Source organism: Clinocottus analis, unplaced genomic scaffold, assembly GCF_023055335.1.
Source record: "Clinocottus analis isolate CAN_PGR_092001 unplaced genomic scaffold, fCliAna1.0.p SCAF_31, whole genome shotgun sequence".
Taxonomy (NCBI): Eukaryota; Metazoa; Chordata; class Actinopteri; order Perciformes; family Cottidae; genus Clinocottus; species Clinocottus analis.
In genome coordinates this window covers 443,027-464,934 of record NW_027176054.1, presented here as the reverse complement: position 1 = coordinate 464,934, position 21,908 = coordinate 443,027, and the positions used below count along the sequence as shown (strand labels likewise).

General features: G+C 42.5%; 2 protein-coding genes across 2 annotated transcripts; one reads left to right on the top strand and one right to left on the bottom strand.

Moving 5' to 3' along the window:
* Positions 1-920: 920 nt before the first annotated feature.
* LOC137798782 (E3 ubiquitin-protein ligase pellino homolog 1-like) lies at positions 921-11,817 on the bottom strand. Its single transcript, XM_068595732.1, has 7 exons — positions 11,597-11,817; positions 6,431-6,569; positions 3,745-3,874; positions 3,369-3,470; positions 2,460-2,657; positions 2,184-2,372; positions 921-1,499 (listed from the first exon to the last, which is right to left on the bottom strand). The coding sequence occupies exons 2-7, from the start codon at positions 6,514-6,516 to the stop codon at positions 921-923; spliced, it is 1,284 nt and encodes a 427-aa protein (XP_068451833.1). The 5' UTR covers positions 6,517-6,569; positions 11,597-11,817.
* Positions 11,818-15,390: 3,573 nt separating this feature from the next.
* LOC137798668 (equilibrative nucleoside transporter 2-like) lies at positions 15,391-20,964 on the top strand. Its single transcript, XM_068595569.1, has 12 exons — positions 15,391-15,428; positions 15,519-15,600; positions 16,175-16,329; positions 16,421-16,560; positions 16,934-17,068; positions 17,327-17,424; positions 17,635-17,729; positions 18,199-18,274; positions 19,137-19,245; positions 19,821-19,906; positions 20,004-20,200; positions 20,769-20,964. Exons 1-12 carry the CDS (start codon positions 15,391-15,393, stop codon positions 20,905-20,907), a joined length of 1,350 nt encoding a protein of 449 aa, XP_068451670.1. The 3' UTR covers positions 20,908-20,964.
* The last annotated feature ends 944 nt before the right edge of the window (positions 20,965-21,908 follow it).

The window sequence follows — 21,908 nt, the reverse complement described above, 5'->3', positions numbered from 1 at the left end:
AATTCAAAGAGGCAACAACGTTACAGAGGAAGGTCACTTGATTTCAGAGAAAAAAGGATCAAATATAGAAATACATTACGGATCACGAAAAGTTCAAGTTTGAGCCACAGTACATATCTTTTTTTTTAATTTAATTTTTTAAAATTTTTTAACAGTTTTCTGCATAAATATCCTGCCGTTAAAAAACAGGAAGTGGATCACAGTGAAATCCAGTTTAAGGCTGAGCGTGGTGTTGAATTCTGCATCGATTTACAAAAGAGAGGTAAAGGAATAAATTAAAAAAAGGTGTAAGGCAAATCAAACGTCTGAAAAGGGACAAAAACTTTCCCCACGTTAGAGGAAGAGAACACGGCCTGAATAATTTATGTTGTTTAAAAAAAAGAGCAACACAATACATGTACTGTAAAAGTCAGCTTACAAGCCGCTACTATCTTTCGGTGGGTGTCTCCGCTAGCTGCCCGCTGTAGCCAGCTAGCTGCTGCTAGCGCTGCTGCTAGTGCTGCTGCTAGCTTTCCACGAGAGAGGCTGCTAGCTCTCCCGCTATAGTGGCTGCTAGCTCCCCGCGGGAGCGGCTGCTAGCTTTCTGCTAGAGAGGCTGCTAGCTTTCCGCTAGAGCAGCTGCTAGTTTCCCACTAGAGCAGCTGCTAGCTCTCCCACGAGAGCCGCTGCTTGCTCCACAGCAAAATCGGCTGCTAGCTCCCCACTAGAGCTAGATTAGAAGCAGCAGCTAGCGGGAAGCTGGCAGCAGTGCTAGTTTGCTACGGGAGGGACACCCACCGAAGGTAGAAGCGGCTTATAACCAGACTTTTGCGGTATATTAGGTCAAGATTAAGTTAAATTAAGTTATACAAAATTAAGTTACAGAAAATAACGAATCCAAAGCGTATATTTCTGTCCGCCCTGACGTTGTTTTCAGGCTTCTAGTCCAGCGGGCTTTGGAAGATGAGCCTGACGCAGGCGGACTCCCCGCCCAGCGGCTCGATGCAGAACGGGCAGGCGGCGTGGAAGGCGTGCGTGCCGTGCGGCAGCGGGATCTGACTCCAGAAGGCCGTGGTCTTCTCCGAGCCCACGTGGCCGCAGGGGACGAAGGCGTGCGTGGGCGGCTCGGCGTCCACGTAGAAGCCGGCCTCGCGGCCCAGCCACAGCGGCTTGTAGGGGCCCCGCGTGCGGCACATGGGGCACTCCCTCTCGGGGCACTCGGCCTCCACCTCGGGGTGGCGGCGGCCGCCCCAGCCGTGGTAGCCGTGCACGTGGCCGCAGCGCAGGTAGGCCCAGGGCTGCCTCTCGTCCACCACGTCCTTGCGGCGGAGGCTGGGGAAGGCCAGCGTGTTGAGGCCCACGGGGCACTGCGGCCGCCCGGCGTTCAGCTCCTGCCGCAGCGCCTCCAGGTGCTTGACGGTGGGCGTGTGCGCCAGGCCCTCCGCCGTCCGCCACAGCAGGGTGGCGCCGCAGAGGTCGACCAGGGACCCGTCCACCAGCTCGTTGGACTCAGGGTCCACCTGGAGGGGAGGGGAGCACACGATGTGACGTCATGACATCATCAGAGGTGAGCCACGTTGAGGTGAAACAAGTTCCCGGGGTTTACTATCCATATTTAAAAATAGTGTAAATTAACCATGTTAATGTTTTTTTTTTAAAACAGTTCAAATAAGTTAAAAACAGGGTTCATACATATTGTGACAAATGCAATTCCCTGACTTTTAACCAAATTTCCATGACTTAACTACATTTTCATGACTTTTAGCCAAATGTTTATGACTTTAAATCACATTTCAATGGATTTTAACCAAAGTTCAATGACATTAAACCACATTTCCATGACTTCTAACCACATTTATATCTGCGTGTAGACAGTAAAAAGTGATAAAATGTAGTATTTAAACTAACAATGAGGATTCAAAGCATACAGTAAACCTTAAATGACACAAATGAATGAGAGACAATAGTTTGTATAAAAGAATAAACATTTATATAGATGCCTGTATGTGTGCAACATCTGGAGTACAAAGTAGGAAAGAGTGGAAATTTTACCGATGCCAGAAAAAGACACACACAAGGTCTTCTGTTCGGTTGCTTCTTGGTGAGTCGAGTACACAGAGGGCCTTCTGATGGCCAACACTGGGGGGGGGCTCTTTAAACCATGCTGACTTTAAAAGAGAAACGACAGCGTGGAAGTCACCCACCATCTTGCCCCTCTGCTGAGACGATCTGGTTTCCCGCAGCGTGAAGACGTTGCCGCAGACGGACATCTCCCTCCACAGGCCGGGTTTGGAGCCCTGGCTGAAGCCGTGGCGCGGGTGCATCACCAGCACGCCGTTGGTGGTCAGCCCGTCCATCTGGCCGTCCTGCATCCGCCACTTGGCCGCTTTCTCCTGAGAAAGACGTCAAAGACTTGATGAATCTGACCGTCCAATCGAGGGACGGACGCCCCTCCTCCCCTCCCCCTCGCGCCAACCTACCCCGAGGAAGATGTTCTTGGAGGAGTCGAAGCCGGCGGCGTAGATCCGCGCGGCGTACGGAGGGTTTCTTTGGCAGATGATGCGGCAGGCGAAGCGGGAGATGGTGCTCTGCACCGCCTGGCTGTCGGCGAGGCCGCTGCCGCCGGGCAGCGTGTCCGTCACCACGAAGTCGATGGGCGCCTCCGTGGAGCGGCCGATCTGCGACGGCGAGGAGACAACGAGCTCGTTATCGACCGCAAGGAACGCGCAGCAGCAACGGTGACGCCGAGTGCGTCCAGAGCAGAACTGTGGTTGCGTAACTTTTATTAACGAAAAGTTGGAGAGTTGCTGGAATTTTTGTTACAGCAATTTTTTTTATAGCTTTTGTCGATTGTTCTTGTTTCTAATTCTCTAATTGTGGGTTTGTTATTGCTTGAAACGGACTTACTGGACCAGAGAAACAGGAAATTCTACCAGAACACACGTAGTGCAACATGAAAAATGTCTGAAGGACAAACACAAACATGAGAACAACTTCAAAGCTATTTTTTATCGCTTTGAAGAAGTTTGCTTGTCGGAGTTAAAAGATTTCACTGAAGAAAGGCTAAAAGAAAATAGTTTAAATTGACTAAAAAAGGTAGAAACAGCAAGTTTAGGAGAATAAAACCCTTTGAAATGACACAAACTTTGTCAGTTTAAAAGAGACAGTTCACCCAAAAATCAAAAACACACATATTTCCTCTCTTACCTGTCGTGCTATTCATCAATCTAGAGGAGTTGGAGACGTCAGCATTTTGCTTTTTGATGGCTCAAAGCGCCGAAATACACTTAAAAATCTCAACAATCCCCCCGCTGCGGCCCTTTAGGCTGACAGGTAGTTGTCTAACCCTCGTGTGTATAAACCATGACCAGCTGTTGGACGCCACACACCTGGAACATGTCCGTGTTGCTGTCGAGCGTGTACTCCACCACCACCGTCTGCGCCCGGGACAGAGTGTAGGAAATACTGTGCTGCTCCTTGTTGCTGACGGCCTTCAGAGAAACACACAAGTGCATTGTGTAACACAAAACACAGACACACACAACTATTATTGTTGCTTTGGTCCAACACTGTTGATTCCAAATGTGTCAGATTCCAGAATCCACTTAATCCTGGTGCTTTGCAACTACATTTAAGTGGAATACGGTTGTTTTTTTAAATGCTTTTTTATTATTTTTTTGCAGCGCATAACGGGAACGTGAAGTTCACATTCTGACGTTGCTCCCGGGACATTTTAAAAAGGTTTAGCGGCGTGCCGGCGCTCACCTTGGCGGCCTGCGGCGTGCAGGACGGGTGCACGGTGCTGGGTTTCACGCCGTTGGCCTTGACCCTGCGACACAGAGCGAAGCGGCTCTTCCTCCTGCCCTTGTCGCCGTTGGGCAGCGAGCCGTTGCACCTGAACACACCGGGATGAATTAGGATTAAATAGAAGTATGCACTACCGTTCAAAAGTTAGAAACATGAATAAAACACACTTTAAGGATTTGATTTTTTTTCTTAAAGACTCTTTTCCAGGCCTGGAAATAAACCGTTTTAAAATTCCTCTTTCACGATACAGATCAATTTAGCTTGCACAACAACAAAAAAATTAAATAAATACACATTTTAAAAAATGTAAAGAGATAATATTATGACTATTTGGACAAATTGAGTATTTATAAAGTATTGTACAACTTTATTCTTGAACGAGTGAATTATATCAACTTCATCTCAAAATCTTAAAACCTTTTATTAGTCACATTATGACAATTCTTCTTGGGTATCGTCTGTCTTCTACGTCATAAATACACAGTTTCATCTTCAAGGATTTCTATTCCAAGTCAGAGAAAACCGTTTATATTTCTTTTCCGATTTGGACGAAGCCATCGAGCAGTTTCCCCCTACTTCCTGTCTTTATGCTACGCTAGGCTAAACGCGCCCCCCCCATCTACATAACGCAGGTAAAAAAAAGAGAAAAGAAACGTGTTTCCCAGACGTTTCTTTCGCAGCTTTCACTGGCGGCAGGAAGCCGGAGAGCAACAACGGCTTCAGTCCACGACGCACAAAAGCAGGAAGCGGCGGTGGTGATGTGGCTCGCCATCCGTCCATGAGGACTATTCATTTGCGAAAAGGCTGTTTATTTGCGGGACACATTACGAATGAAGCTTAATGTGCGCCGGCCCTTTAAACCACGAGGCCGAGGTTATCTTCAGAGCCAGACGGTCACGTCAACAGTCGTGTTCAGTCGGGAGAGGAGCCGCTCGGTTGGCTGGACAACGCAAACTTCCTGCAGATAAAGCGTGGGCCTCCTCCTTTCCTCCTTTCCTCCTTTCCTCCTTTCCTCCTTTCCTCTCCTCCCACGTTTCACTGGACGAGGTGGAGCTCTGCTGCTTCCTGAGCGACTTCTAACTGCTCATGAAAATGCTGCAAAGGCCACCGGGCTCAAAACAAAGTGACGCGTGTAACAATAAGAATTTATCTGGATTGGTGACAACGATTGTGAGGGCGCTTTAAAGACCGCCAGAAGCGCTGCGTCAGACAAAAAATGTGAAAAATGACCAAATTTAGATGTTTTTTAGCCCCTAAACTAAGTTCTTGGACGGCTGCTCGCGTCCGGCAGCGTTTAGGAGAGATTTGGCTTCAGAGAAACGCACCTTTACTTCTCAAACTACACAAAACAAATCCTCAAACACAACTGAAAACGACACATTGTTCTCCTAAAAGGACACGAACATCAAGGAAAGCTTTCATCTCAAGGATGTTGGCGAGGTGCATTTATGATGCACTATAAAAGGTGTTTATTGGTGTGTATTAACCAACACAGAGACGTGTATTTAATAAACGGCCCGATGAGCAGGTAACAAAGGTCTTGTGGCTTTGTGTGTGTAATCTCTGACTGAATACAACTCACAGCCAGAGCTTTTTGGCTTGTGACCTGTACTAGCTCGTCTCGCAGCGCCGCTTTGAGCCTGTGGAACGACATTTTTCCAACGTAGCTCTTCATGTCTCTGTCTACTGAATCTCTCTGAACTCTCCTGCTGCGGGAAAACCAGAAGCCAGGAGGGTTTTTCCTCTGATGCAATCTTTCTGTTATTGCCAAACAAGCTTTTTTTCTCCCTCCGTGTCATTTCCTAGAATACTAATTAGTATTTCTTCCGGAAGAACTTGCGATACCAATAATTTGGGAGGGTGATGCAGAGATAAAAAGTCCCAACAGGTGGTTTTTGGAAACCTTCCCGCTCCCATTTTAAGTCCCAGCATGCCCCATTCAGACAATCTTTTGGAATAAAATGCGTCAATTTTCCATTTTTGAACCAAACGACACAGTTTTTTTTGACTGAAACTCCTTCCTAACAGACCAACACTTTGTTTTATTGTGATTTTTGTTGCAGATTCTGATTCTTAAGGTCCTAAACTTTCCAAAAAGGTGTCTTATTGACGTTCCAGGAGGCATTTTTGGGGGAATCTGGCTCATATCATGCTGGATGTTCATAGTTACCATCAAAATATCTTTTAAAAGTGATTTTTTTTGCAGATATACATTTTTTCCCAAGACTTTGCTGAACAAATACATACAATAAACACAGGTATTGAAATTAATTTGGGGTTGAGATGCATACTCAGCAGCAGTTCTCTTTTTGTCGATGTATTTAGCTGGAAAAACCTTTTGACATTCAAGAAAAAGGCCCAAAACTAGATTGTTTATGGGCCATGTTTGGTGATGCAATGCCTTTGACAGCTGATTCTGTATTATGGGATGTCACGGTGTCCTTTGAGCGTCAACATTGACTGAAAAAAAGAAAACCGCATGATGAAAACACAGTTTCCTGGTACACAAAGTGTGGTCGATTGCTATCGAGAGAGGAAACTCAAACGGTCTGGTTCTGTGTGAAAAGTAGGAAGCAGCTCTAAAAAACATCTAAGAGCAAAACCCGCAGCTCTTGTTGTACTGTTTGTGTACCGGGCTTCTCACCCGAGCACAATGAGCTCTCCATATTTCACCGGTCCTTTGGTGGAGGCGGGGGAGGTGGAGATGTTTTCCTGACCGACAGAAAACATCTGGGCGGCCTTCAGGGTGCTGGGGTCCCCCTCGGAGCCGGTACACACATCACCTGCAGACACACAAGCACAATCCTTAAGTGTGTTGTTTCTCAGAGAGAGCATAATAACTTTGGATGTTAGAATTGAAACGCAGACATTGACACAAAACACACAAAAGGCTTCATTACTAACAAAACACCCACACTGTCTTTGTCTTTGTGTGGGGGGCAGCGTGGCAGGCAGTGCATGACTTCACTGCCACACACAGAGTGGGCTTGTTGGGTGTGTGTGTGTGTGTGTCCGTGACGGGGGTGACTCACTCAACCGATGTTACAACCCTTTGTGCCGGGAAATTAGCCGTTTGCCTCCGCCGACCACGTCCGTGCAAAAAATGTCACTTTCATTTTATTCTTTTATTCTACGCTTGCGTGAAATTGTCATAATTAGCATTGCGGTTATTGCGCCATGGACAATAACTTTGTGTGTGAGGTCACGGCGCTCACGAGACGGACGACGCCAGAGAACACAAGAGACGGTTTAGACGCACAAACTCTGATGTCAGAAGGCCGAGGAGGACACGACGTGGGCACTGAGCCTGCTGCTCACGTGGAGTCACGACGACTTCATTCACAAACCAAAACCAGTGCAGGGTTTGTTCACAACAAGACACGTGTTGGATGAAACTATACGACTGTGACGTCGGTAGGTCGGTAGATATGTAGGTTGGGTAGGTAACTATCTATCGATAGGATATGTAGGTAGGTAGATATGTAGGTAGGTAGGTATATATCCACTGTATATAAAGTGAATTAGAAGTATATAACGTGAAAGCGGTGCCAGAGTTATTGATTCAGATATGATTAAAAAAAAAACACCCATTTATCTACGAGTCTGAAGTCTGAACTCGGTTCCTTGAGATAAAATCACAAGCGACAGGAAACAGTGTTGATTGTTGATAACATCCATGAGTATCAGAGGTTAGGTTGTGGGTTGAAGAGGCGCTGGAGGAGATAATCATTAATCTGCAACACCGAGTGCTGAGAAACAGCTGCCAGCGGCTTCAAAGCCGACTCTTGTTGCCACCTGAAGAGAAAGGGACGACAAATATACACGTTTTCTGTGTTATGCTGCGTTAAGCTGTCATCTGTCTGTCCAGCAAAACTCACAGTTTAAAGAAATGTTATTGGTTAAGCCGCCGCAGGGATTATTCTCCTGAAATAAACATCTCCTTCGCCAACATCAGAATTTTTTGTTCACGGCCCTGCAGCTGTTGGAGAAAAAGGCAGATTTCTCACCACTAGAGGCGCTGTGGAGCAGTACTGATTACTGATTATTGATTACTGAATATTGATTACTGCGGGTCGATCCGCTCCCCGGCTGCTCTAACGATCGATTAATGACATCACGCCTTTGATTTATAGCTGAGAGGATCATCTGATGCCTCAACACAGGCAGATATTTAGATAATTAATGAAGTCAGAACCTGGTTTCTTTGTGTCACTTAAAGTAATCAGAATATTTTTTTTTTTTTTAAATGTGGAGAAAAGTACATCAAAGTACATTTATTTGCACATATCCCCGATTTTTTGCACATGTGCTTAAAAAGGACAATTAAATATTTGTGTGTGTGTGTGTGTGTGTTGCTTAAGTGATTGATCACAGAGTCATTTGTATCTTGTTTGTCTGGCTGAACTCAAACAAACAATCTGGAGCTGTGAGCTGCAGACGGACGCTTCCCACCTCCTCTGATTCATTTCCTGCTGGAAATGGGTTGCGTTTAAAGACGTTTACAGATCCCCGTGTCATGAAGAGACGGCCTCGCCGCTCTGCGCCGCGGCCAGAACTTATTTCCCCCCCGTGCCCATGAATACAGCCAGTGAGAGGACAGAGAGCCATTGAGCCTCGCTCGCCGCCTGTAACTGGACACCAGATGAAGAGGACGACCTCCAGAGTGACTTCACTCCTCCAACAACAACAACCGCTCTTTTGTGGGGTCTCTCTGGCTCTCGTGACGGAGGAGCTGAATCACACGTCGCTCTGTGTTCACGCAAAAAAAAAAAAAAAGCTCATTTCATCCCTCGCTTGTGTCGTCGGAGCTCATGGTTTCTGATCAACAACACAGAGCTTCATGAAGCCAAAACAGTTTGCACTGCAGTTTGAGAAACTCAAAAGGTCGCCATGGAGGTCGGCGCCAGGTCTACGGGCTCATTTATACTTTGTTGTTTTGTAAAGAATCCATTACAAAATATGATGGAAACATTGATTTGACTTCAAGTGCACAATGTGCAGCTGTATTATCTACATTTACATCAGTTATATACGTCATGTTCTTCATCTTAACGTTTAGTATCCTGGTTATTTAATGTTATCATTGGTTTGCATTTTCTTTACATTGTTGTCATACTTTAGTTTTCTTTCTGTAAAACTTCATAGATAGATAGATAGATAGATAGATAGATAGATAGATAGATAGATAGATAGATAGATAGATAGATAGATAGATAATATCATACATATATAATAATACAAATTATTCTGCACTTTTCTGACTGCTTTTTTGTTTCCTCGTTCATTTAGAAAGTTCGAGGCGACAGAGAAAACCACAGAAATCAGTCGTGAGAATAATCAGTCATAAACTCGGGTTCAATTCTCTCCCGGCGAGAACGGACGCAAAAACAGAGACGGCCGGAAAAAAGCTGAAGGACGCCGATTGGCTCGTGGTGAATTTAAAACGTTTGAATTATTCATCCGGAGAGGCAGCAAACGGGTCAGCGGCTCACTTTGAACTGGGCCGGGTAACCGATAGTCTGTGTGGTCAACAGCCCCGACTGCCGACCAATCAGATCACTGGAAACGGATCCCTCAACAGGTTACTGTTCATTTGGAGAGCTCAGAGTCAAAGTCAACCGACAGGAACAACAAGTTCTTTGAATTTGCATATTTCTCAAGTCGTGGAGTTGAGTGCGATGTCACATGATCCGCTCCAAGTACACATCAAGTCTGCAGACTGCTGCGTCCATGCAGCTAACCAGGAGTCACTCATTGAACTCAACTCTCACTCCTTTAAAACTGGGATCCAGTAAGTTACAGGCCACTGGTCCAGCCCTGCCAGCTGGCATCACTAAATGGAATGCAGCCATTGTTGACATGAAACATGCAGAAAGTATTTCTGGCGTGTAAATCACACACTCTGCTAAACGTCTGCAGCGCCAACTGAATCCTCCAAACCTGCCAAACGCTGAAAGAGGGCCACGCCAGCCGGCTGGGTTTTCACACCAGTCTCGAAGAGGAAATACCTTCTGGTAGACAGACACACACACACACACACACACGCACACACACACACACACACTAACCCAGTTCTTCATGGCAGCGGGCAGAGATAAAGGCTGTTAAGTGTCAGTGAAGCAGCCTGTCAGACATGTCAGACAGTCTCCGTAACAGGCGGAGGAGGCTGCGTGTGTGTGTGTGTGTGTGTGTGTGTGTGTGTGTGTGTGTGTGGTCGTACAGACAATAGCATCAGTGTGCACCAATGATTCAATTAAGGGCAGATTAGGGGTAACAGCGCGGCCCCATTACGGCTCCATGTAAACAGTGTAAGCGGATTATTCAGTCAAAAAATCAGAATTAGGACGCGTTTAACCAGATTAACAGAGATGAGTAACAAAGTTACGTAACGCGGCGCCGGAGGATTTACTCAAAAGATCAATATCCTAATAATAACCTTATTATTAAGTTTCATTTAAATATCAAGTCTAATGTTTATTGACATACCTAAATAGCGTAATGATACTGAGCTGGTTGTTCAATATCACCACCTAGCAACTTTTGGTAAAATAATATTGCTATTATAATCATTTTATTTGTCCAAATGAATGATCTGCACTCACAAAAAAACACAGTTTATTGCTTTTAATGTCAGTTTGATTAACTCTTACGAGTGATGTATCTCACATTTGGATTATTGCCTCGTTAATCCCTCAAGAAACTGCCGAGCAGACTTCTTGACGCAGCCGACATTGTGATTATTATTATTTTCTCATTAGATATGCTCTGCGGTATTGATATCGTGATACTAATTTTCAACCTGATTGTCCGTCAAGTCTCTCCACCCTCTTCTTGTTTGATCCCGAGGTCGTAGGTCAACTTTTGCGTGTGCACGAGGGGTCGATAGGCTTTCAAAATAATTAAGGCAGACAGCTGAACAAAAAAAGAGGCAAACTTTCAAGTTTATAGTGGAGAACAAAAGCGGCGTCTGTGGGGGGACAGATGCTGGCGATGGGACGGTGCATGCTAATCAGTTTGTGTGGCCAGAAAACAAAAGAGACCAGCTGGGCTTCACAGAGCCGGACAGACCGGCCTGTGAAGCTCAACCGCTGCTGGACACACACACACACACACACACACACACACACACACACACACACACACACACACACACACGCTCTGTAAACAAACAAAAAAATAGATGTGCATGGAGAAATATTTATAAATCACTCTGTAAAAATACATATTGAGTAGCAGAAACACTCTATAATGCAGAAACATCACAAGAGTATAGGAAGTATTTTAAGATAATTAACTACGTATATATACACTCTCAGATTGGAGTAGTATGTGTATAGTTACTATATAGTGGGGAAATACAATCTGAATTCAGTACCACACACATTAGAAAAAAATATAGACATTATAGAGCGTATTGTGTGAGACAAAGAAAAACATGAAGCAATGCTTATAGCAGGATAATGCTCATTACGTCACTGTAGGAATACTTAAAGGTTGTTATAATAATATGTTACCAAATACAAGTATTAAAAGCAGATTAAACAACATGGCATGAACGTTATGGTGTATTCAGAGATACAAAATAAATTAAAAATTAAAACAATTTTAAATTAAGAGATGTTTAAGATTAAAAATATCATATAGCAATATTAAAATACATTCTGAATATATACATATATATGAATTTATACCCGATAAAGCACCAGTTCGTGCTCTGACGTTAAGTTTGTTGTTTGGCACGTTGAGCAGTCTGTGACGTCAGAAGAAATGAGGATTAATAAACTACTTTTTTAACCGATAAAACACTCACCAGAAGTAAAACCGCTCGAGCGAACTCGTTTCTGTGTCCCGGATGTGTCGGTTCCCGGTGGTCCGCCGGTGTCAACCGTCTTAGAGCAGAACCGAGTGCTAGCTGAACGGCAGTTTGGGGTCCAACCGGTACTTTTTACGAGTTTTCAGCAGCACGGGACGTCGTTAAATTGAGCACACGCACACGCACACGCACACACACACACACACACACAAGCGTCCCCGAGGTTCTTCTTCGTGTCCGTTCGGAAAAGCAGCAGGACTGTAAACCGAACGGACTTCCGGTAAAGATTTCAAAGTAAGACGAGTAAATTCACTACACGCTTCTTCTTTTTTTAAACGTGAACGATGTGCAGAGCGATATAGGCTTAAATTAATTAAAACATGAAGCAGTTGTTTATAACACTTAATTCATGAATTAACCTCTCGCCCCATTATATATTGATTCAATGTAATTAACAATGGCTGCTGCTCCTTGTTCTTGTTTAATGCCCGACTGACACTGATACCGTTAGACTGTTAGACTTTCTAACCTAAAGCTGCATGAAAAGAGGGCAAAAGCCTTTATCAGATGTTAAAATGTCTGTTTCAATCCAATCGTTAACTCTAAATGGTTTTGTATATCTCATTAAAAACGATATAGTATACAACACAATGTGTTTATGTACTGTTAAAGCTTACATTTACACGAACTGAACTGTTCCCTTAATATGTTAATATTTGTTGTTGTCGAGAAATGTACTTGCACAATGTCAAATCAGGATCGTGACAGGTGTTTTATTGTGAAAGGTGGCTGATCGCGTGCTCTCTCTCTCACACACACACACCATATTTAAACACTCTGTACATTATGCTTAATGTTTTTTTTTAATAAATCATCGATTATTTTGGCATTAATAAAGCAATTCTTTAAACAAAATATCACTTCTTTAATTCACAGAAACACATTTGACTGAAATGTGATTTACTCATCAAGCAAAAAAACAACAACAAAAACGTCATGTCCCTTCCTGCTTTATCACCTGACGCCTTCATCCCTTCAACAAGTGTTTGATGTGGTGCTCAGTGCCCCTAGTGTCAACATAAATAAATACTCAAATAATAATAATATAATCGAACTCATGAAATAGCTCCTATCCATCAATCATGAAGAAAACAAAGTGCTGTTGCATTAAACCTGCGCATACTGCTTTGTCTGCCATATACTTTAATATAGAAACATATGTTTTAGCGTTAAGAACATATTGTTTGCTCGTGTGTAAATATTCATAGTGCAAACACGCAGAGCAGGGAGAACCAGCCTTTAACTAAAGTGTCTTAGCTTAGGGCATCTGATGAGCCACTTTGTCTGTTGAAGGATCATTTAAATTCATGTTCACCGATTTCCTTCAGTTACTTTCCAATTGTTCTCTCTTTTCCCCCCAGAAAAGTTCGCCCTTTATGACACACAAGTGTCCTGTGAATGTAACGGTTAGAAGGGAAGTGGTTTAGTGTGAAAGGCCATCTAGTGTTGGAGTTGTGAAATCACAAAAAAAATGTTTTTTTCATATGAATGGAAATAAAAAAATGAATGAAAAACGTTTAAATTATCGGAAAAATACATACAAATGTATCTAAACAGCAGCATATACTTGTTGTATGCTTCTAAAAGTGTTTAAATTAATGAAAAAAAAGAAGTAATATTGTGTTAAACAGATCTATTCGATTCAGCGTGTATAGTTATAGAGATCATAATTTGCCCTTGTACAGGTTGAATAAAAAACATTTTAAACTGGTCACTATCATAAGAATCTGATATGTAATAAGTAAACCAGTCAGTGGTTTCAAAAGAAAGAAATCATTGAGTGTTTTTTAAACATATTCTCCTCATAGCCATGACACGTCCTCGTCATTAACCACCACGTTGGCTGCACTCCAACTCCAACAAATAACGTGAAACTTCCGGAAGGAAGCGCTCGCGGTTCCTCCAGAAAAGCCGCGTTCAAAGCCCGCGCGCCCGATCCCTCACTCACCTGTCCGACCCGCGAGGGACCCGCTCCGGCCCGCAGGTGAGCTGCTGTCTGCCGCGTGTCTGTCATGTTTCCTTAAACTGAGTGATTTTCAGGCGGACTTCTGAATGGCTCACACACGAGTTGCTTTTCTTTTGAGAATAAAGACGCCATTAAATATAGAGGAGGGCGCGTTAACTACACAGTGCAGGTGATATTTTTATTTTATTTTTTAAATATTTTTTAGATATTGATAGTTTTAATACACAATAGATAGATAATCATATTCTAGACAAACATATTTAATATCCAAACTAACTTGCCACTTAAACGTGACTTTTCTACGTTACAGCTGCTTCCATATGTGTACATTGTCATTTATTTGCTGCTATGGGGATTAATAAGCATCATTAATTACATACAAATATAATTTAATAGGCTTATTTATATATATATATATATATATATATATATATATATATATATATATATATATATGTATATGTATATATGTATATATATGTATATATGTATATGTATATATGTGTGTATATATATATGAGTATATATATGTATATACGTATATATATATGTATATTACATATATATGTATATATATATATATATATATATATATATATATATATTTATATATATAATGTTACATTTGCTGTTAGACACAGGAAATATAAGTATGTGTTGCCAGACTGTACCGACAACATCCTGCATTTTCATTCTAAACAAGCATTATATATATATATATATATATATATATATATATATATATATATATATATATATATATATTGTGTGCATGTGTGTAAATAATAAAATAATTAGTCACGTCATCCAGGTTTTCCATCGGCTTTCATTAAAACCACTGTCACAACGAGGAAATTAATTAATAAAGGTGTTTCAGGTATATATTAAAACGCTCTGATGTCATCTTTTACACATATTTGATTACAGAGCCATCTCGGAATGATAATACTAATAACTAGTTATATTATAATACATTTGTAATTAACTGAAGTACAATTAGTTTTTATGGTTATGAGTTCATATGAGATGTTCATTGAAGCTAAAACTATTTTACTCGCTCGATTTAATAAGAGGGCGGGAAGGCAGTTGCGTCATGACTGATGAGCGATGACGCAACCGGAACTGTCCTCAAAATGCGGAAGTGAATGTCACTTCGCTTTAACGACATTAATGATGGTGGTTATTTCGGTTTTAATTACATGAAAATGATTTAACCACCAAATGATTTGTGACAAAGTTACGTGACTTCATTAAATATGACTAATTTCTTAAGTAATACTCTAATTCATTCATTTTTAATTGTTATGCCATTAAAATCTATCAAGAGAAGTATTTAGTGAAGCCAGGAAGTCCTGCATTCAGCTTTCTGAGGTTAAAGTCGTTCATGATTTGCCAAATGTCAAAAAGAAAAGGTTACGATCAGTTTTTTTGCAATGTGATGCATTTACTGATTAAACAATTTAAATTATCTGTGCTTTAATCTAAATGAAAACCCTGTTGACAAAAATGTATATTTAATATAAAGTCCATACTTCCGACCTTTTTCTTAAATTTTTCTGTAAAAAGTTTACTTTTGTACTTCTTTATTGGCTCAAATAATAACTTTGTCGAGTCAAAAAACCAGCACAATGCTGATGGATCGCAGTATAAATGAGTGGTTGTTTGAGTCATTTGTTTGCTGCAGAGAAAATCCCCACAGGACAGACATACAGTAAACACATCATGTTGTTTATTTAGAGGTAGAAACCTGACAAGAAGCAACAGGATGTGGAGCAAAAAGGAACCTCTTCCACCCGCCGACCGGTGAGTTTGATATTTTGTGTATTTTCTTTGTATGAACATGAAGTTTTAACTGTAATATTCAGGACATGAAGGTTTTGTCCGCGTCCACAGCGGTCAGGCTGCAGCCGTCATCATCTTCATGCTCGGTTTGGGAGCTTTGCTGCCCTGGAACTTCTTCATCACGGCGTCTCAGGTTGTTGCTCTATTCATATTAAGAAAGGTTTATGTTACCACACAATTTTATATATTGTTACGATATTTTATGATGCCAAGATAAAATATTTGGATTCGTAAAAAAAAAAAATCCAACGGTGTCATGTGACCATTTAAATCAACCAATTACATTTATATGAACGGGTAATAAGCGTTGTATTTCTGGGCTTTGTTGGGATGGAAATAGTGATGTGGGATTTTCAAAATAAAAGCTTAGCTTAGCGATGACGTGAATCAATGTTTTTATTTTGCATCAACGATATCAGATCGTTGGTCTTTGAATCTTAATTTGTAGAATTTGAGCATCTGAATCCACTAAATTGGCAAAGTATATGTGAACTGCGTTATAAGTTGCTGTCGATGTACATATACACAGAACCTCTTACGGAAAGACACAAATACACACACAGCTAAAAGCAAGGACAACAAAGACAATAGAAAACAGGAGCATAAATACAGTAAAGAGTGCACACGACGTTTCCCAGACATGTACTGTCATATTTACTATCCTATATTTTTATAAAGAGGTTCTTTTTCCCCTTTTCTTGTTAAAGTACTTCAACCACCGCCTCGCCGCGGCACCGAACGCCACCTCCAACGGCACATCGGGCGTCTCCGCCAAAAACTACAACTACGACAGCTGGATGGTGTTGCTTTCCAAGCTGCCGCTGCTGCTGTTCACGCTGCTCAACGTGTTCCTGTACCAGTGGTAGAAGCTCCGGAAACACACACGAGCAGCAGCAGCAGCGTCGCTTCACGACGAGCGCACGCGACACCTGACCCCTCTCGTCTCTCCGCAGGGTGCGGCAGCGCCTCCGCGTTGCCTTCAGCCTGATCGTCATCCTCCTGCTCTTCTGCCTCACCGCCGCTCTGGTCCGGGTGCCCATGCGGCCGGACAACTTCTTCTCCGTCACCATGGCCACCATCTGGTTCATGAACAGTGGGTTGTTAATTAAATGGATGCAGGTTAAAGTTACCGTGAGGAACTTTTAACTGGTCGTAAAACAGACTCAATGTAATACTGCAGGCCTCTTTACGACGTCAACAAGTAAACGAGACCGTCAGCGAGAAGATTGAGCTCAATGCTCGTCATCGGTGGACAGACTGTCACACCCCGCTGCAGTAAAATTACATGTTTTTTAAAGGAACTCTGGTGTTTTTATGCACTACCGCTTTTGTCCACAGGGGCCGCCAAAATCAACAAAATGAAAGTTCCTCGTAGTAGCTTAAAAATGAACATCACTGCTCTGCATAGCGGCTGTTGTCTTAATATGTGTGTGTGTGTGTGTGTGTGTGTGTGTGTGTGTGTGTAGTATTCTCTGCAGTGCTGCAGAGCAGCCTGTTCGGCCTGGTCAGCCTGTTCCCTCCGCGTTACAGCACCCTCTTCATGAGCGGTCAGGGTCTGGGCGGGATCTTCGCTGCACTCGCAATGCTCTTCTCCATCCTGTGTAAGTAAACGACCCCGAAGTGAAACCGACCCCCGACAATTCTCACATAAGACCTTTTTTTTTTTTAACGATCAACTTATTTAGATACTTTTTTTTTATTGCGATTCGCCACAAAAGTCCTCCATCGTCTCATCCCGACCTGCAAACGCATCACTTCTGAACGAGTCACTTAATGGCCGACCTGTACGTTGCTACATCGCGCTACAGTGTTGGATATCAGTGTTAGCGGCTTGGAAACGAAGCTCTTTCGCTCGGCAGGCAACGCAGATGTGAGCTCGGCCGCGTTGGGATACTTCATCACGCCGTGTGCGGCCACGCTGTTGACGCTGCTGTGTTACCTGCTGCTGCCCAAGCTGGTGAGATGAAACCGCTCCTACCAAATAGTCAGAAGGAGACAAATCCAGCCATTTAAAAGTCTTACAAATATATTTTTTTATTATTATTTAGTCAAAATTGTCAGCGCCTGTATGAACTCTTGTCAGTGTTAGGAACCCTCCGGAGTCCCCGAAGTGCAGAAAGATTATTTATTAATGAACTTAAACAGTGACACGTTGTCACCTCTGCAGGAATTTGCACGTTTTTACCTGAACAGAAATCCCTCTGGAGATGCGGCGGCGGCGGCGGCGGCGGCGGCCCAGGACCCGCTCACCAGCTCAGGTTGGTTCTCGTCCTGCAACACCAGAAGGTTTCATCCGGTTTTCATGACTTGATAATATTTTATTCTGGTGCAATTCAAAGCTTCAGAACCAGATCCAACAAAGCTGTATTTCTAAATCCTCGTAGGTTCTCAGTAACTTCTAGTTTCCAGCTCGCGATTTAAACTTAAACATAAGAAACGTCTCAGTGAGTAAAGACCTGAACTGTGGATGCTTTGTCTCCCCCTCGTGGCGGTGAAAGTAACTACACTTAAGTGATGACGTATTATTACAGGTTACGATTAGATGAGGCTTCATTCATCGAGAACTTTTAGTTATTTTAAAGTGACGAGACACTTTCGTACTTCTACTTAAGTACATGTATTTTCTACACCTGTGGTATTATTTATTTGACTTAATAATGATCTCGTTATTGACTCATTCGCCGCTAAATGTTCATTTCTTTCCTTTTCTAGAAGCCGAGGGGTTCTTGAGGAACAGCGGTAAAGAGCTCGAGGCCGAAGGGAAGCTGCTCGGCGAGCGCTCGTCCGTCCTGAACGTCTTCAAGAAGGTGAACGACGTGTCGGTTATTATTTTAGGAAATGTTTGTTGAAGACATAGAAAGTTTATACGGACATCGCGGTTTCCTTTGGATCCATTACGATATATTTTTTCCATATTTATAATTAGATTCAGGAGCCTCAACGTCACAGGAAATCACACTAAAAACAATCAAGTGACCGAAAACAGCAACAAACAAAGTAATATTAATATTAATATTCAGTTTACAATGATATCAAACAGAGAAAACACTGGAAACACATTTAGGAAGCTGGAATCAGAGAATGTTTTAATAAAAAATGAATCGATTATCAAAATTGGTGTCAACTTTTGAACTTTAATCGTGGCGTGTATCTAAAATTCACTATTTCACCTTCATTTCTGGAGATTTTTGTTGTTGTTTTAATGCATAATTAAGCATCAATTAGCAAAGGAAACAGTTTGTGTTCCACTTCCGGTTGTTAGCTTTGTCTCCCGTTAGCATAAAGAACATTTTCACGACACATTTTACATTTACACTTTCAAAAATGGTCTTTTTCATTTTTTTAATCCTTATTTTTTATCTTTATTGTAAATATTATTATCGCACATTCGCCTTTTAGCATTGACAATGCAAACATGATGAATAACCCGTCTGCGTCTTGGGAGTCATATCCACTGGAAAATAAATTAGATTTTTACTGAGTTCACTGGAAAATAAATTAGATTTTTACTGTAAAATGTCCTCACTGGTGGATCTAAATGACTTTGTTTGTAAATATTTCCGCCTGGTTGTGGTTTTTTCTCCCTTAATGAACCGATTATCCATTTATATAAATATTCAGCCTTTTTTCTTTTTTCAATCCATAATGAACGGTGTTTCCCTCCTGCAGATCTGGCTGATGGCTGCGTGCGTCACCTGCGTGTTCGCCGTCAGCCTGTCGGCGTTCCCCGTGATCACGGTCCGCGTTCAGACCGTCTACAAGGACGACGCCGCCTGGGGTGAGCCGAGCATCAACGACTTCACCTTCAGCTGGAGTTTGAGTTTAGTGCTTTCAAGCCGAAAGTCTGGTTTGGTAGTTAACCTTTTGGAAAATCCTCCCGCTCCTATTTAAAGTCCCAGCATGCCCCATTCAGACAGTCTTTTGGCATCAAATATGTCATTATTCAATTTTTTAACCAGTTTTTTGACTGAAACTCCTTCCTAACAGGCCGAGGCTTTGTTTTATTGTGATTTTTGTTGCAGATTCTGGTTCTTTAGGTCTTAATCTTTCTAAAAAGGTGTCTTATTGACGCTTCAGAAGGCATTTTTTGGGGAATCTGGCTCATATCATGCTGGATGTTCATAGTTACCATCAAAATATCTTTTTAAAAGTGATTTTTTTGCAGATATACATTTTTTCCCCAAGACTTTGTTGAACAAATACATACAATAAACACAAGTATTGGAATTAATTTGAGGTTCCTACGACGACTCAAACACAAGAGAAAAAAAAAGAGGTCAAGAGACAAAATTGGTTCCAACGGGTTAAACGTGACGGACATGTTAAATATAAATTCACATTGTTTCCTCACAGACAAAGTGTTCACCTGCGTTTGTTGCTTCATCGTCTTCAACGTCATGGACGTGGTCGGCCGCGGCGTCCCGTATCTCGTCCAATGGGTGAGCGGCGCTGCTAACTTTTACCGCCATGTTTTCAAAATTTGGAGTCGAGTGGCGTCGACGACTCCCTGAACGTCCGCCGTGTCTCCGTCTGCAGCCGTCCAAGGAGAGCCGCCTGCTGCCCATCGCCGCGTTGTCCCGCCTGGTCTTCATCCCGCTGCTCATGATGTGCAACATCCAGACCTCCTGGCTGCCCGTCCTCTTCCACCACGACGTCGCTTTCGTCGCCATCATGGCGCTGTTCTCCTTCTCCAACGGCTACCTGGCGAGCCTCTGCGTGGCCTACGCTCCTCAGTGAGTCTCAGCTGGACAAAAAAAGACTTCTTTAGGGTCACGAAGGTCGTCTTTGAGGGATTTTTCAAGTGGGGTAGCATGCGGTTCTTCACAATAGTCTTATTTTCACCTCTCCGACGAGGATCTGAAGCCGTTTTACTCATCTCATACTCCCTTCAAAAAGCTACCAGACTCCCTTAAAAAAACAGTAATTTTTACCTGACAGGAGCTCAGGAGTTTGTGGTCCGACGCTGCCGATCGCTTTGTTTTTTTGTGTCGCCGTGTGACTCTGGGGAACCCGAACAAACCGTTTAACGACACAAAAGTCTAAAAAACAACTCAAACGAACGACCCGTGGACCAGCAACTCCCGAGTCCTGCGCGGTTAAAATGTTGTTTTTCTCATAGGAGTCTGGTGGTTTTTGAAAAGAGCAGAAGCAACGGCTTCAGACTTTCTTTTAGGCGGCTAAAAACTGCTTTAACTGTTAGAAGAACTTCACAAAAAGCCAAACTGGCCCTTAAATGAGCGGCCGGAGAGCTCAGGAGTCAGGAGGCCTTGTTGTAACTGTGTTTTTTGTGTGTCCGTCAAGATTGGTGCAGTGCAAAGACTGCGAGACCGCCGGCTCTCTGATGAGCTTCTTCCTCATTGTGGGTCTGACGGTGGGAGCGTCGTTCTCCTTCCTGCTGGGGAAACTGGTCGAGACGACTGGGACGAGCCGCCCCGCGTGAGACTGTGTTGATCCTCGGTTTTTTTAGGGGAAAATGTGGTCCAGAACTCAAGAAGAAAGAAGAATGATGTGAAAGCACTTTGAATTAGAACTTGTATTGTTGGCTGAAATGAGGAAATGTTATATTCTTAGGAGTATTTTATATTCTCATATTTCAAAGCTTCCACATGCGACTGGTTTGCATTCAACTAAATCCTGAATATCTCCTCGACCCCGAGGTCTATTTGAATGAGTTAAAAAACTAAATTCTTATTGTAACTACAGCAATGAATGTTCTATATGTTAGGATTATGTGTGTGAAGTTTGGCGGTGATTGAGTGAAGTTAAGTATTTTTAATAATTATTTTAGTCCAGGATCGTGTCAACACTAATAATTCCCACTCCCTCGCTGGTCTCTGAACCAGCGGGAGGAAGCTACAGAGAACCGGGGGGCCGTGATTAATCTCTTTTCAGACATAAATAGGTCAATTTTAATGTTTTTTTGCTGGACATAAATGTCAATATTGTGCGTATCTTGGTGACGGTTGGTTTCTCCAGCGTTATTGGTGGATTCAGTGGGCTCTAAGGATTTCAAAACTGGTTGTGTGGCTTCATGCTATTGTTAGGAAAAGTCATATTTTAAAACATCGTGGCGCTCTGCTAAGTCGCTCTCAAATCACACTGATTTATTTGAATATTTATTGTGTTGTAAACATGAAACTTGTACTTATACTGACTTGTAATTGTATGATGTGCCTTTTTATGTTGTTGCTGTATCACACCAGAGGTCCCAGTTTTGATACAGGAATGTTTCTAAATTAACATATTTCATACTGTCCTTTGTTTTTATAACTGAAGAAATGTGTCAGTTTGCTTATTTATGTGGTTTTTGTATCGTCTTGATTGTTACAAAGCAAAAGTCATTTTCTTTTCTCTTTCATGATGAAACGCACAACAGTTGTCGTGTGTTTTTTGTGTATTCATACACACACAAACACACTCACAGTAGCTTCAGTCACATCA

What these genes read in the sequence shown, in the direction of transcription:
- LOC137798782 (XM_068595732.1), bottom strand. Translation starts at nt 6,516, where the DNA reads ATGTTTTCTGTCGGTCAGGAAAACATCTCCACCTCCCCCGCCTCCACC. An exon ending in CCAAGAACATCTTCCTCGGG is followed by an intron (nt 2,373 to 2,459) that starts GTAGGTTGGCGC and finishes CGTCTTTCTCAG; the next exon opens with GAGAAAGCGGCCAAGTGGCG. An exon ending in CTCAGCAGAGGGGCAAGATG is followed by an intron (nt 1,500 to 2,183) that starts GTGGGTGACTTC and finishes CCTCCCCTCCAG; the next exon opens with GTGGACCCTGAGTCCAACGA.
- LOC137798668 (XM_068595569.1), top strand. Translation starts at nt 15,391, where the DNA reads ATGTGGAGCAAAAAGGAACCTCTTCCACCCGCCGACCG. An exon ending in TCCTGAACGTCTTCAAGAAG is followed by an intron (nt 18,275 to 19,136) that starts GTGAACGACGTG and finishes TCCCTCCTGCAG; the next exon opens with ATCTGGCTGATGGCTGCGTG. An exon ending in CAAGGACGACGCCGCCTGGG is followed by an intron (nt 19,246 to 19,820) that starts GTGAGCCGAGCA and finishes GTTTCCTCACAG; the next exon opens with ACAAAGTGTTCACCTGCGTT.